The sequence below is a fragment of the Anolis carolinensis genome, chromosome 6 (genome assembly GCF_035594765.1).
Source record: "Anolis carolinensis isolate JA03-04 chromosome 6, rAnoCar3.1.pri, whole genome shotgun sequence".
Classification (NCBI taxonomy): domain Eukaryota; kingdom Metazoa; phylum Chordata; class Lepidosauria; order Squamata; family Dactyloidae; genus Anolis; species Anolis carolinensis.
This window is the reverse complement of record NC_085846.1, coordinates 38862767-38877473: the sequence shown is the minus strand read 5'-3', so window position 1 is coordinate 38877473 and position 14707 is coordinate 38862767. Positions and strand designations below refer to the sequence as shown.

The 14707-nt window shown below is 38.2% G+C and overlaps 1 protein-coding gene across 1 annotated transcript; it reads right to left on the bottom strand.

The window, feature by feature from the left end:
• Nucleotides 1–611: 611 nt before the first annotated feature.
• On the bottom strand, nucleotides 612–10984 carry LOC100555670 (somatotropin). Its single transcript, XM_062957184.1, has 5 exons — nucleotides 10975–10984; nucleotides 8718–8911; nucleotides 4201–4317; nucleotides 3400–3561; nucleotides 612–1742 (listed from the first exon to the last, which is right to left on the bottom strand). The coding sequence occupies exons 1-5, from the start codon at nucleotides 10982–10984 to the stop codon at nucleotides 1542–1544; spliced, it is 684 nt and encodes a 227-aa protein (XP_062813254.1). The 3' UTR covers nucleotides 612–1541.
• Nucleotides 10985–14707: the final 3723 nt, after the last annotated feature.

Below are 14707 nucleotides of genomic sequence, written 5' to 3'. Positions count from 1 at the left end.
CCACCAATTAATTCTACCAACCACTAACTCCTCCCTCCTGACAATGCAGCACCACTTGAAGCTCTGCACATGCCTGAACATCTGGATTTCTGTAAAAGCTCAATATAAAAGACCATGTTTTTTTTTTAAACATTGCAAATGAATAATCAGAGTCATCACGTATCAGAATCAGATCCTCTACAACACAGGTGCCGAACACAAGGCCCATGGACTGAATCTAGCCCTCCATGTCATTTTATGTGGCCCATCAGATGCTGGACTACAACCCATGTCTTCCTCATCATTAGATATCATGAGTAGAGATGATGTAGTGTGATACATTAACATCTGGAATGCCGCAGTTTGTTCTGTTTAGCCAGGATAGTGGGGTTTGCACTTAAATATAAGGCTTGTGGATATGATGCCTGACTTTAAAATGTAGTATAATCTTTCCTCAACCTCAGAGCCACAAATGCTGTTTCCCATTATCCCCATTCTGCATTGTGGATTATCAAATGATATAGGAGTTATTATTCATTAACACCTGGGGATCAAAATTTGGTAAAAGCTCAAGATTATCAATCACTATGTAAAAAAATTATAGTTGGACCTCTTTATCCACAGATTCTCCATCCAACGGCCGTTGAAAGAGAACCATAAGATTGATGTGGTCCTTGATGAACATGAGTTTGACACCTCTGCTCTACAAGGTATAATTTTTTTTAAAGTTCTTATATATAGACACTGAGCCTAATGAAACTTATTAACTCACTATAGATATAATATTATTTCAATAACAATAGAAGCATACTCCTTTTTAATTCCCTACCATTCTCCCAGCTTTATATACTACAGGATTGAATATTCATTGTAGTAAAAGAGGGGATGCATATTGTTTTATATAACAATCTCAAAAACAATTTGTATTATACAAATTGTCTAGTATTATATTTATAGCATTAGCCAGCCAGATGTGTTGGGGAAGTCGACATCCCTCTAGATATACCGCTCCTAGACTGGTAGGTTGCATTTATAGTAGGCTGGATCAATACTGGAATGGAATGTCATTCAACACAATTTAAATTTCATTATATGGCAATGTAAATCCACCCATAGTTATTATGGCCATTGGTAGAATCATTCTCCCAGAGTTTCCTTAAAAATCTGTGATCTAGTATTATCATAGGGTTCTTTTGCATTGTGATGGGGAAAGTAGAGTGGAAAGCTGTTTATTGCATTCAGAATGTGCAGTTATCAATTTAAAATTGTGATTCTTTTAAAATGAAAGTTTTTTTTATTTATAGTCAGATAACTTTTGCATAGGCTAGGCTTACAGCATTTATTATTCGGAGGCAAAATTGCACATACATTTTACAAATATAAGGGTATACAGTATATAGATGGCACTCAAAATAAAAGAGCTAGGAAAAGCAATACACTTTATTGATTTGACCCAGGGTTGCAGGAAGTCATAACAGAGGGATCAGCGACACAGTCACTCCAGCAAGTGTTAGGAAATGGCACAAGAAGTGAAGTGATGGAGAGGTAGGAAATTTCTGCCTTCAGATTGTGCAGTTAATTTCCTCAGAATGCCTGCATTTCATCACTTTTAGGTAGGTCTCCACCTTATGCAGGTCCTTTTTGAAGCAGGACAGGAGAGCGTAATTTTTTAGCAATGAGCCTTCATTCCGGAGATTGGATTCAAACTTCTCATAAATAGGTCTGAAAAGCTGAAGGCCCCAAGTGCTCCCATCCTCCAGTTCCTGTGAATAGCCACAAACGAGTTAAATGGAGGTTTTGCAAAATGCATTTTGGCACATTTTATTTATTTACTATTTATTTATTTGGACTATTTGTCTTCTTGTCTTCAGTCATAAAAGCCTTCAAGGGCATTTGATAGTTCCTAACAAATACTTAATTTGACAGCTCTTTATCGTCAGCCTTACAATCTCAATAAAACAGACACAGAAGGAAAAGGGAATGGCTTTGCATTTCTTAAAAACAGGGAAATAGGGCACGGTGAGGTACTCTATTTCAAGCAGCATAGCCCCTGGTAGCACAGCGGATTAAATGGCTGAGCTGCTGAATTGGCTTACTGAAAGATCTTCGGTTTGAATCCGGGGGGCAGGGGGACCTCTTGCTGTTAGCCCCAGCTTCTGCCAATCTAGCAGTTCGAAAACATGCAAATGTGATTAGATCAATAGGTACTGCTCCGGCAGGGAGGTAACCGTGCTCCATGCAGTCATGCTGGCCACATGACCTTGGAGGTGTCTATGGACAACGCCGGCTCTTTGGCTTAGAAATGGAGATGAGCATCAACCCCCAGAGTCGGACACGACTAGACTTAATGTCAGGGGAATCCTTTACCTTTACCTTAAGATGCTCCTACATTGCAGCAGTTTGATACCACTTTAACTGCCACAGCTCAATGCTATGGAATCACTGGTATCACAGCATTAGGCCATGGCAGTTAAAGTGGTATCAAACTGCATTAATTTTTCACTGTAGCTCAGGGAAAACTTTGGCCTCCACGTGTTTTGGACTCTAACTCCCACAATTCCTAACAGCATGTTAAGAATTGTGGGAGTTGAAGTCCAAAACACCCAAAGGGCTGAAGTTTGCCATGCCTGATATAGCTGCATCAAACCATTTGTGGTTTTATAACTATCTATCACTGTAGTATATTTATTTATTTATTTATTTCCAGAATTTATACCCCGCCCTTCTCACCCGGGGGGACTCAGGGCGGCTTACAACAGTTGGCAACATTTAATGCCAAGAACATAATAATAAAACAAAAACAGTACATATAATCAATTAAAACTATAAAAATACATCATTAAAATACATTATAAAAATTAATTATTTCTAAAGTCTACTGTATTTCTAGCATATTCAGTCCAGTATACTTCTAAAGTGACAAAGTCCCAATCCTAAGGGCATATTTTCCATGAAGAAAACTATTTTCTCATATTGCTTTAGTTATTTCTGGGAAGGGAAGGGGCAGAATCCAAAGTGACAGAAAAGCCATTATTTACCCATGGCTCTTGATAGTAAGTAAGTAAGTAAGTAAAAGTTTATTTGTATACCGCCCTCTCTCCCGAGAGGGACTCAGGGCGGTTTCCAATATAAAATCAGCTTAAAACATTGTACAATAAAACACTGAAAACACTATAAAACGCTATAAGAATTAAAAACAAAAAACAAAACATATCAATTGACTAAAACAATCACATAAACAGAAGGAATATAATCACTCAAATAACATATGAATCTGAAAAGAAAAAAGAAAAAAGACCACTTGGATGGAAGAGAGGATGGCCTGGAGGGACCACTAGAACTAAAATACAATGTTATATTCTAAGATGCTTTGGGGCAGAGGAATATAGTGCAATGATACCCTTGTTAGACATGGCTTACCCGCATCAGAGCCAGAATTCCTTGTTCCAAGTCCTGAAGTTTTTCATAGACTCTATCCGATGTACCAAAGACCAGAGTATTAGTGAACATCCTACTGAGGTGCTGTACAGGACTTAGCCATGACTGAATGAGAGTGAGCGAAAACCTGAGCAATTCCATGTCCTAGAAAGAAAGAGACGAGCAGTTCAAGAATAGCTGAATGAATGCATTCGTGTTTTCCACCACAACTCTTAAGATTGAGAACACAGGTCTCAAGTAATATTTGAGGGTTCAAGTAGGTCTCAGAACTTCATATTTCATTCTCCAGAGACTGTCTTGTACCTGTACAAGTGGTGTAAATGTGTTTGTTTAAGGTGGTACCCAAAAACAAGAAGAGATGAGATATAATGTGTATGAAGTATCCATATTCTCAGGAGGGTTGATGGGAGAAGTTGATAGTATGACCCCAGTATCCATGGTGGATATGTTCTTGGATAATAGTGAACCATAGTGAAATGAAGGACTTCTGACCCAAGAATGCCTTAGAGTTGTGCTAGAGGACCTAGAAAATCTCTAGAGAGGGCATATTTTGTTGGATGTGAATGAGGATAAATGAAACAGTGTATCCTGCAGATACAGGGGTTGTACTGTGGAAACAGACAAGGGTATATTCCACAGTATCTGCATACAAATAGTTTCATTGATAAAGTATTCCTAGATCTTCAGAGAAGTGATAATCTACACACATGAAATACAAGATTCCACATTCTGGACATTTGCAGGGCTGTTCTGTGAAATCAAGCAATGTGGGAATCGACTTACTGTTTTTTGCTGTGCGTCGTCCTTCCCTGTGGGTGCAGGGATGTTTTCAGAGGAACAAATGGCAGACTGAGAGTTCTTGTTGGACTGCCTTTGGTCATCTGGGATGTAGGAGCGCTCCTGTACAAATTGCATGTTATAAGAGGTTGAACATTGTTGTCCACACAGTCAACTCAGAAGGGGGGAAAGAAGATGATAAGCAGAGTGGCAAAGAGCGGCCAATTTTGACTGCCCTAGCCAGCAAAGCAAATGTTGGGAGCTACAGCCAGGGCCAGCCCTAGGCAATTTTTAAGTGTAAGCAAATCGTATCCCCCCCCCCCCCCCCCCCCGCAATGCAGTGAGAGTGGAAGAAGAGAGCCATGGAGATTTCCCCAAAGTGCCAGGCCTTGGCCGGAGGGAGAAGTCTCCTCCCTCCAGCCAAGGCCCAGCCTAGGGAAACCTGTGGTGCGTTACTTTTTCCTAGAACCTTTGTTTGCCCACCTCTCTCTCTCTCTCTCTCTCTCTCTCTCTCTCTCTCTTTCTCTACCGGGCTCCTCAATAGCGCCCCCAGGGGATTGGCGCCTTCTGCATTTGCGTACTTCACTTACCAGTTCAACCGCCCCTGGCTACAGCCCAACAAAGGCCACATGGAGCAGTGCTGGGTTTCAAGCCATCTCGGAAATACATCTGGCCCAAGACAAAGTTAAGCCAGAAGTGTTGATCTAAAAGTTATCTCCTCAATCACATATAGATCATAAGGCTCACGAAAATGAAAGCTACCTGCCTAAGGAGAGTGATGTGCAACTTATTAGTGATCTTTTTTGTTTGGGATAACTTCCTAGCAGTTTGCTCCTCTAGGTCAGGTCTGACTTCCATCTTTTCTGCCCTTTCTAATGGTGCCCACCATATTATCCATTAGGTAGCCATCTACATTTATTACATGGTGGATCTGTGTCTGTTTGAAAGGATCCTTTTCGGACCTTGGCAAACTCTTATTGTGTTCAGGAAGTATGAGGGCTAGGTGTAGTTATTCAGTGGCATGTGGAGATTCACTCTGTAATAATAATAATAATAATAATAATAATAATAATAACAACAACAACAACAACTTTATTTTTATACCCCGCCCCATCTCCCCGAAGGGACTTGGGGCAGCTTACATGGGGCCTTGCCCGATAAAACAATCAATATCAGTAACACGACTATAAAACAATTATACCAGTAAAACATCAATAGCAATAAAACAATCGTTAAAATCGGCAAGAAGCATACGAAAAACATACAATATTAAAACAGGAGACTAATTCATGGCCAGATGATTTCAGAAAATGTTTACTTCCACATACACCTTGTAATGGATAGTACAGATTGAGTATCCCTTATCCAAAATGCTTGGGACTAGAAATGTCTGGGATTTCAAAATTGCATAGACCTACATAATAAGATATCTTAATGTATGTTTTATTTATACCTTATATACCTTATATACATAGCCTAGAGGTTGTCTTATTTGCGATATTTTAAATACTTTTCTCCATGAAACAATTTTTGAATCATCAAAAAGTAAAGTTGTTACTTTCTCAGCCATCCTTGTGGCCATTTCAGATGGCTGAGATAGTAACAACTTTATTTTCTATTTTTAGATTTAAAAATTCTGGATAAGGAATGCTCAGCCTTTGCATAGTGTAAAGGATACTGTTTCTTTGGATTAATATAATCTAATCCTGCATGTAATTCCAATTTCAAGTTTGGTTTACAAAAGGATAGAAGTGAAACCAACAACCTACTGGAACTGATTTAGGAAAATTTGGGAACTATCCGACTATATAACATGGTTCCATTAACTCCTCCTCATTAAAAAATTGATCTGGCAATAGAACGATAGAAACTGGCATCTCAATATAATAAAAATGCCATAGGTTTAGATTATGGGAATAAAAGATTTAAGACTACAAGCGTGTAAAATAATATATCTTTTGAAATGATTATATAACTGTGAATTATCTAAGAAAATCGTATGAAATTCAAGATAAATTGACAGGTGACTTGAAGTCACATACACACGGCAGTTTAAATTTTGATTGTTGATAAGTATAAAATGTCCTCACTGCAGAATTAAATAGTAAGTTGTGTATATATGACTTTGTTTGCATTCATATTAATGTGTCTGCTTTTGAAAATCACCTGGTATATGTCTCCCAAAACCTCATCTGCTCCAGAAAATCTATTGTCGGTTGTCAAAATTCTGAAAAAGATAGTTCCTTCTTCTTTTCCTACTTAAAATTAATTTCTCTCCTTGGTACTCAACAGCAAAGTGGGGTGGTAACTAGTTCCTTGTATGAACTCTTTGCTATGATTGAAATCATAACTGAGTTACATTATGACATAACATAAGGGAAAACTTCATTTCTTTTTCAGTATAACTATTTTATTTTGTAGTTACAGAATTTGGCACATATGTGTGTGTTATTTAATTTGCTTTGTACTACAATTAGCAGCCATCTGATAGTTTTAAAGTATCCCTCTTGAATAATAAGATTATAAAGAGTTCATTAAAAATTGCATTTATAGTGGCAACCAATTATTCCTGACTTTAGAACTGTTGCTAATTACTTACAAAAGTACTTTTCTAGGCTCTGACAAATACAGTGTTTCCTCACTATTTTGTGGTTCACTGTAAAAGACTATTATAAATAATGAAAAAATTACAATTTACAGCATAAGGGAGGGAGGAAGGAGAAGCTGAAGGGAGAGAAAAGGAGCCCAAGCAGCAACAGGAGTCGAAGGAGGAAATTTATCAACACACGATTGGTTGATAAAGACTTAAAATAGTGTATAACTACTAAAATAATGTATAAATATTAAAATAAATATAGCGTCCCTACTTTGTGGATTTTCACTTATTGCGGGTGGTCCTGGAACCAAACCCCAGCGATAAATGAGGGAACACTGTACTTCTATATCCTATATATCCTGAAAGTAAACTTGTCAAGGAATTAGGGTATAGACTCATAGAATCATACAGTTGGAAGCAGCCACATGGGCCATCTAGTCCAACCCCCTGCCATGCGAGAAAAGCACAAAGTGCCCCTGACAGATGGCCATCCAGCCTCTGTTTAAAAGCTTCTAAGGAAGGAGCTTCCACCACACACCGAGGCAAAGAGTTTCACAGCTCTTGGAGGCACAACGTTCTTCCTAATGTTCAGGTGGAATCTCCTTTCCTGTAATTTGAACCCATTGCTCCAAGTCCTAGTTTCCAAGGCAGAAGAAAACAAGCCTGCTGCTTCTGTCTTATGGCATCCTTTCACATATTTATACATGGCCATTGGCTATCATATCTCCTCTCAATCTTCTCTACTGCAGGCTAAACATGTCCAGTTCATTAAGACCCTCAGGTCTCCAGAACTTTGATCATTTTAGTTGCTCTCCTCTGGACTGTGGTGCCCAGAATTGGACACAATATTCCAGGTGAGGTCTAACCAAAGCAGAATAGAAAGACACCATGACTTCCTTCAAATTAGACACTATACTTCTTTTGATGCAGCCCAAAATTCCATTGGCTTTAACTGCTGCATCACACTATTGGCTTATGTCCAACTTGTTGTCCACAGAGACTTCAAGATCCTTCTCACATGGACTGCTGTCAAGCCAGACATCACCCATCCTGTATCTTTGTGTTTCCTGTTTTCTGCCTGAGTGTAGTATCTTACATTTATCCTTGTTGAAATTCATTTTGTTAGTTTTGACCCAGCTTTCTAATCTGTTAAGGTCATTTTGAATTCGGATCCTGTCCTCTGGAGTATTAGTTCTCCCTCTTAATTTGGTGTCATCTGCAAACTTAATAAGCATGTCCTCTAAACCTTAATCCAAATCATTAATAAAGATATTGAACAGTACTGGGCTCAGGACCGAACCCTGCAGCACTCCACTAGTCACTTCTTTCCAGGATTAAGCGGAACCATTGGTGAGCACCTTTTGAGTCTGGTCACTTAACCAATTACAGATCCACCTAACAGTAGCATTGCCTAGTCCACATTTGACTAGTTTGCTTGCAAAAAGGTCATGGGGTTCTCTGTCGAAGGTCTTGTTGAAATCAAGATATGCTACATCCACAACATTCCCTGCATCTACCAAGCTTGTAATTCTATTGAAAAAAGAGATAAGATTAGTCTGGCATGACTTGTTTTTGAGAAATCCATGTTGACTTTTAGTAATCACAGCATTCCTTTCTAAGTGATTGCAGACTTCCTCCTTAATGATTTGCTCCAGAATCTTTCCTGGTATTGATGTGAGGCTGACTGGATGGTAATTGTTTGGGTCCTATTTGGGTATATATTTTAATATGGTTTATTTTTTAACCATTATCTATCTGCATAGCTTGGTTTCTAAAGTATATATTAAGTGCTGCCTTATTTTTTGGGAGGCCCTGTTCCATTTCCCACTTTATAAATACGCACATCCCCAAGATAACCCATTATTATATGGAATTATGTCATGGAAAGAAAATAGACGACAGTCCCAAGCAATATACTATGACTTACAAATTCCTTGAAGGTATCTGTGGCAAGCAGGTGAAGATGCTGGGCTCTTAGTACTGCATTGGCAAAGAGGCTGGAGCGAGACATTGTTGGGAAGGCTGTTGTTCCTCCAGGACATTGGACGGCCAAGATAAACAAAGCAGTGATCAACAGAGTAGAGTGCCCAGGTACTGCAAAAGAAAAGGAAAGCCGAGCTTCTTAGATTGAAACAGAGCCTCTGGAAGACTCAGTTAATCTTCATATTAATGAAAATAAACAGTATGACACTTAAGCAGAACACAAATTCTTTTGCAAATTGGTATGCTTCCTCAAAGGTGAGCTTAATTCTAGGGAAATGTAATACAAAACCTTGCAATCAGCTTTTAAAAACTAAACTTTTTGAATTCTGAGTTGTTATATAATTCAGCTAACTTTTTAGAGTGTCAAATTTAGAAAACCTAATTTCGCATGTGAATTTTAAAAACTTTGCTAAATGTGAATTGTTTTCTGCTTCACAACCCTCTCTTTGGACTCTCCTGACTTTTCTCCAGATATATTAAACTTTCCCAGATGAAGATGTGGTAATTTATAAGCTTTTTGCCAGGTTCAGCATATACATAAAACTCAGTGTTTTGGAAGATTTAACAGGAGGTTGTAATACTCTCTTCAGGTCATATATATCTATTTATCTACAATAAAGAGTATTTATTGGGTGCCTGCTGCAGACATAGGTGTGTGAGTTTGGAGTGTGCCTTCCAATTAAACTGCTCTGTTTATTCTCCACATTTCAGACCAGCAAGAACCAGTGGGAAGTGATACATTTCTTTATGGGTTTATCTGGAATGAGCTGTCCCAGGTCCTGAAGCTATTTGAGGGCTAGAGCTTAGCACCACGGATAGCTCATTTGATTTGAAGGCTAACACTTACAGCAGGTTCGCATTTTTCACATTTCCAGTATTGGACATTTTCACATGAGTATTTAGAATTTAATTCTAAGCTATTAAAAAACCTGGAAAAGTAGTGATCACACACGATCACATCCCTGCTGTGTACATAGTAGCATTTAATTAAAGACATGTTGAGTGTCATACAACTATCTGCTGCTACATTCTAAGAAGGGGTCTATGGTTTTCACCCGACTGCCATAGGGGTCTGTGGAATAAAGAAGGTTAAGAATCCCTGCCTTATATCGAGAAAGTCAATAGCCTAAATAGTGTAACTACAATGTACCTTTTCCACAGTTTCTACTGAAGAACCTTTAAGTAAAGATGCCAAAGTTTAGAAATAACATTTTATCAAGGGTTTGGGGTGGGGGTGCGGGGTGAGCAGATTGGAGTAAACAACATCTTGCAACACTGTTAGCTTTTCCATGTCACTAGTAATAGTTACATGTTGCATTTTTCATTTTTAAGGTGTGTGTGTGTGGGGGGGGGGGGGGGGGAGTGGAGCTTTAGCTGTGTTTATTTTCTCTCCCAAAAGTTTTAGATGGCTTCTGTTCCACCAAGGAATGCAAAAAGGAATGGCAATTCAAGAAACACCAGGAAAAGTTGCTTAAAAGAAACTGATTCAAATTGTATATTGTCAATGATTTACGGGATGGATGTATAATTACTTACATATTTCTAAAAGTGACTTCCAGAACTTCCAGAATGGAACTGAATACATTTTCTGCAACTATACCATGTGCCAGTTAGGAATCTCATTGATGCTGCAACTAGGCACTTTGACGGACAATATGGACTAAGACAGTTGGAGAAGCCAGTGCAAGATAGAACTACTAGTACATGTAGACAGCATGGATATATTTTTATCTCTTCAAAACTGCTATCATCTCTTGAATGGCACTATCCAAGATGGTTGCTTTATAAGTTGATTGCATACTTGGCAGCAATTTTCAATACTGAAAATTACTTTAAAGGAGTGCTAAAATATCAGTGGAAGCTTAGACTTTCGAACCCTGTACTCATTCTCTCACTTAACTTGCTCTCTGTGTTGAATTTTGTTTGAACTTATATCAAAACTATACTTTTCTCATATTTATTTTTATGTTCCCCTAAAACTCACAAACACACATTTGTTTAGCACTAACAGAAAGGTTAGAATAAAAATGAAATAATCAGCCAATTCCCAGATTTAATGTTAATTAAGATCGGCACCTTTATCATGCCACATTTCTTCAGTCACTCAATTTCTTCAGGTCTTGTTACCACAAAAAGCACAGTTCTCATAATTTATCAAGTAGCAACTTTCGTCTCCTTAAAATAAAATTTAAAAAACATACCTGAAGCCATGTTCCGTTGACAAATCACTGATGTGTTTGAAGACAATTTTCTTTCTCTCACCTGTGTTGTCCATAGTGCTCTCGGCGCTGGTCTTATATACAAAACATATCATGTTTATTGATATGTGGGAGATTATCAGTGTACACTGATGCATATATGTAAAGGTTATCCATGTCCTTTGCTGACAAAGAAAGTGGTGAGGTCTGTATCATATCACTGTGACCTAGATAGATGAGGTGAGAGAAGTTGGTCTACTCCATCCGGAGCTTTTTCAACAGCACCTACATTTGCTTGCGACTGGGACAATGTATAAGCAATAATATATATCACAATAACACTGGACAGCTAAACAACATAACATAAAGTAATACAATATCATGCCAGTATACAACCTGTTTTAAAAGCCTTTATGAATCAAAAAGATTTTCACTTGATGGGAAAAAGAAAGCAAAAAAATACCTCGTGGAAAAAGAAATTGCAGAGGTAGGGTGCCAAAGCAGAAAAGGCTCTGCTTCAAAGGTCTGGTTTAATGTACAGTAGATTATAATACAGTTTGAGTATTGGATCCAGACACAGTGCTGAATGGCTCGCAGCTTACTTAGTCTAGATGTTTCCATTGGTTAAGTGAACAAACTCAAAGGGTTCTCATCAATGCTTTCTCTTCATTCTGGAAAGAAGTGACAAGTGGAGTGTCGCAGGGTTTGGTCCTGGGCCCGGTTCTGTTCAACATCTTTATTAATGACTTAGATCAAAGATTAGAAGGCATGATCATCAAGTTTGCAGACAACACCAAATTGGGAGGGATAACTAATACTCCAGAAAACAGAATCAGAATTCAAAACAATCTTAACAGATTAGAGAGATGGGCCAAAACTAACAAAATGAAGTTCAACAGGGACAAATGCAAGATACTCCACTTAGGCAGGAAAAATGAAATGCAAAGATACAGAATGGGGGACACCGGGTTCAACAGCAGTATGTGTGAAAAAGATCTTGGAGTCCTCATGGACAACGTTAAACATGAACCAGCAATGTGATGCAGCAGCTAAAAAAGCCAAAGGGATTTTGGCCTGCATAAATAGGAGTATAGTGTCTAGATCCAGGGAATTCATGTTACCCCTCTATTCTGCCTTTGTCAGACCACACCTGGAATACTGTGTCCAAATCTGGGCACCACAATTTAAGGGAGGCGTTGACTAAACACCTCCCTTAAATTGGAGGAGGATAATTAAAATGATCCAGGGTCTGGAGAACTATCCCTATGAGGAGTAGCTTAAAGACCTAGGCATGGGCGTGTTTCACCTGCAGAAGAAAAGGCTCAGAGGAGATATGATGGCCATGTGTAAATATGTGAGAGAAAGTCATAGGGAGGAGGGAGCAAGTTTGTTTTCTGCTGCCCTGGAGACTAGGACGCAGAACAATGGCTTCAAACTATAGGAAAGGAGATTCCACCTGAACATTAGGAAGAACTTCCTCACTGTGAGAGCTGTTCAGCAGTGAAATTCTCTACCCTGGAGTGTGGTGGAGGCTCCTTCTTTGGAGGCTTTTAAACAGAGGCTGGATGGCCATCTGTTGGGGGTGTTTTGAATGCGATTTTCCTGCTTCTTGGCATGGGGTTGGACTGAATGGCACACAAGGTTTCTTCTAACTCTATGATTCTATGATAAACACGGCATAATTCCATAATATTGCAAGCCCAGAATATACTCTAGAGTTTTACACCTAGTATTTTCTGCAGAATATGTTTGAGGTTTTTTAAAAAAATAGATGATTGGGACATTTGCCATAGGTCTACAATGCTTGGGTGTATGGGGAGAACAGGAATATGGTGTTGGAGTACACTTCCTAGAATTCCCCTGCCAGTGTGGCTACTGACCATGCTGGCTGCAGGCTTCAGAGAAGTATAGTCCAACTATATCTGTGGGAGACAATTGCCAACCTTTAGTTAAATGACACTTCCAGCATTGTCAAAATGTACTATGCAGGTTTTCTGTCTTTTTCTGGTGAGGAAAAAAGATGGCAATGGGAATGTTCAAAGTGGAAGTTTGCATCATCTGGACTCACCTCCCATAAAGTTCTGTAATTTATGCAAAGGCTGTTTACGTAACAAAAGCCCCTCATCTGGAAGCAACCACTCATTTCAAATTGTTCTCTGTTATTTTTTTATTAAAAATTATAGCGAGCTTAAGAGTTTCCAATTTAATAAAAAGAGCAAAATGCTAGTGGAATCAAAGATGTGAAATGTTTAGTGCTATTGCTTATTTAAAGACACGAGATATGATTGAGCAGGTAAATTTGTTGCCCTTTCTCCACTATTATCCTTTTAATTGTGCTATTGTATCCCAGTGCTAGTTTGTTTGTTTTTTAACTGAACTAGTGCTAAAGCACTTCTTCAGACTAAAATAATTTTTATCTTGCTCAACCTGAATTTACTTTGAGCGAAAGGAAAATACCGGATGTTTCAGGAGACCCATCTGATCACCTTCAGTTACCTTAAATCTGTGCAGTCTCCAAGAATATAAACAAAGTGATTGGGAGGATGTCATCATGTCTCTGATATTAGACCCAATCTCCTGTTGATCTGGCTGATATAAGGTCGTGGGTTTGTTTTTGTTTTTTGCATTTGTAAATGTTTCATATGGCAGATTTTAACAATCATAAACTGTTTTGTATATATTAATATAAAATGGAAAAATATGCAGAGTGGGCCTTCAATATCCACTAAAGGTTGGCTCCATTGATAATTCCATTATATACAGTGGTGCAAACAACATAACCTATTGCTGGAGTTTTATGTTGTTTTATATTTATACAGTAGAGTCTCACTTATCCAACATAAACAGGCCGGCAGAATGTTGGATAAGCAAATATGTTAGATAATAAGGAGGGATTAAGGAAAAGCCTATTAAGCATCAAATTAGGTTATGATTTTACAAATTAAGCACCAAAACATGATGTTTTACTTTAAAAAAGTAGTTCAATACGCAGTAACGCTATGTAGTAATTACTGTATTTACGAATTTAGCACCAAAACATCATAACGTATTGAAAACATTGACTACAAAAACATTGACTACTAAAAGGCAGACTGCCTTGGATAATCCAGAATGTTGGATAAGCGAATGTTGGATAAGTGAAACTCTACTGTATTTATTTTGTCATATTGTTTTAATTCATGGATTGTGTTTTAACCTTTGTTGGTGTTATGCTCATCCCCATGTAAGCCGCCCCAAAGTCCCTTCGGGGAGATGGAGACGGGAGATAAAAAAAAGTTATTATTATTGTTGTTGTTATTATTATTATTGCTGGAGAGAAACTGAAGATCTGTGAAATCACGGGAGATTCAGCAGTGTATGCCTATGCATCAGCATAGCATTTAGTGCATGGCAAAATTAAAATTTGATTTTTGTAATATTGTTTTTTAAAGATTTGATTTAAAAAAATGTATTCCCAAATATTTTTGAGCCATTTTTTTGAATCCATGAATGCAGAACTGTATTTAAAATGTATAAACACACTTTGTGGTGTGATATTTCTCTTTGCAGATGGAAAGAACAGATATATCTGAGGATGTGATCAAGATGGAGTTCAGCTCACCATCTCTAGTACTGCAAAATAAGCATGTCTTACAATGGCAGTTTCCACCTCAAGGGCCACTGGGAACAGGAAAACTATATACTCCTGTGAGTATCAAGCAAAAATGCTCCTCTTTGCCCATAAGAATAGGAAGAA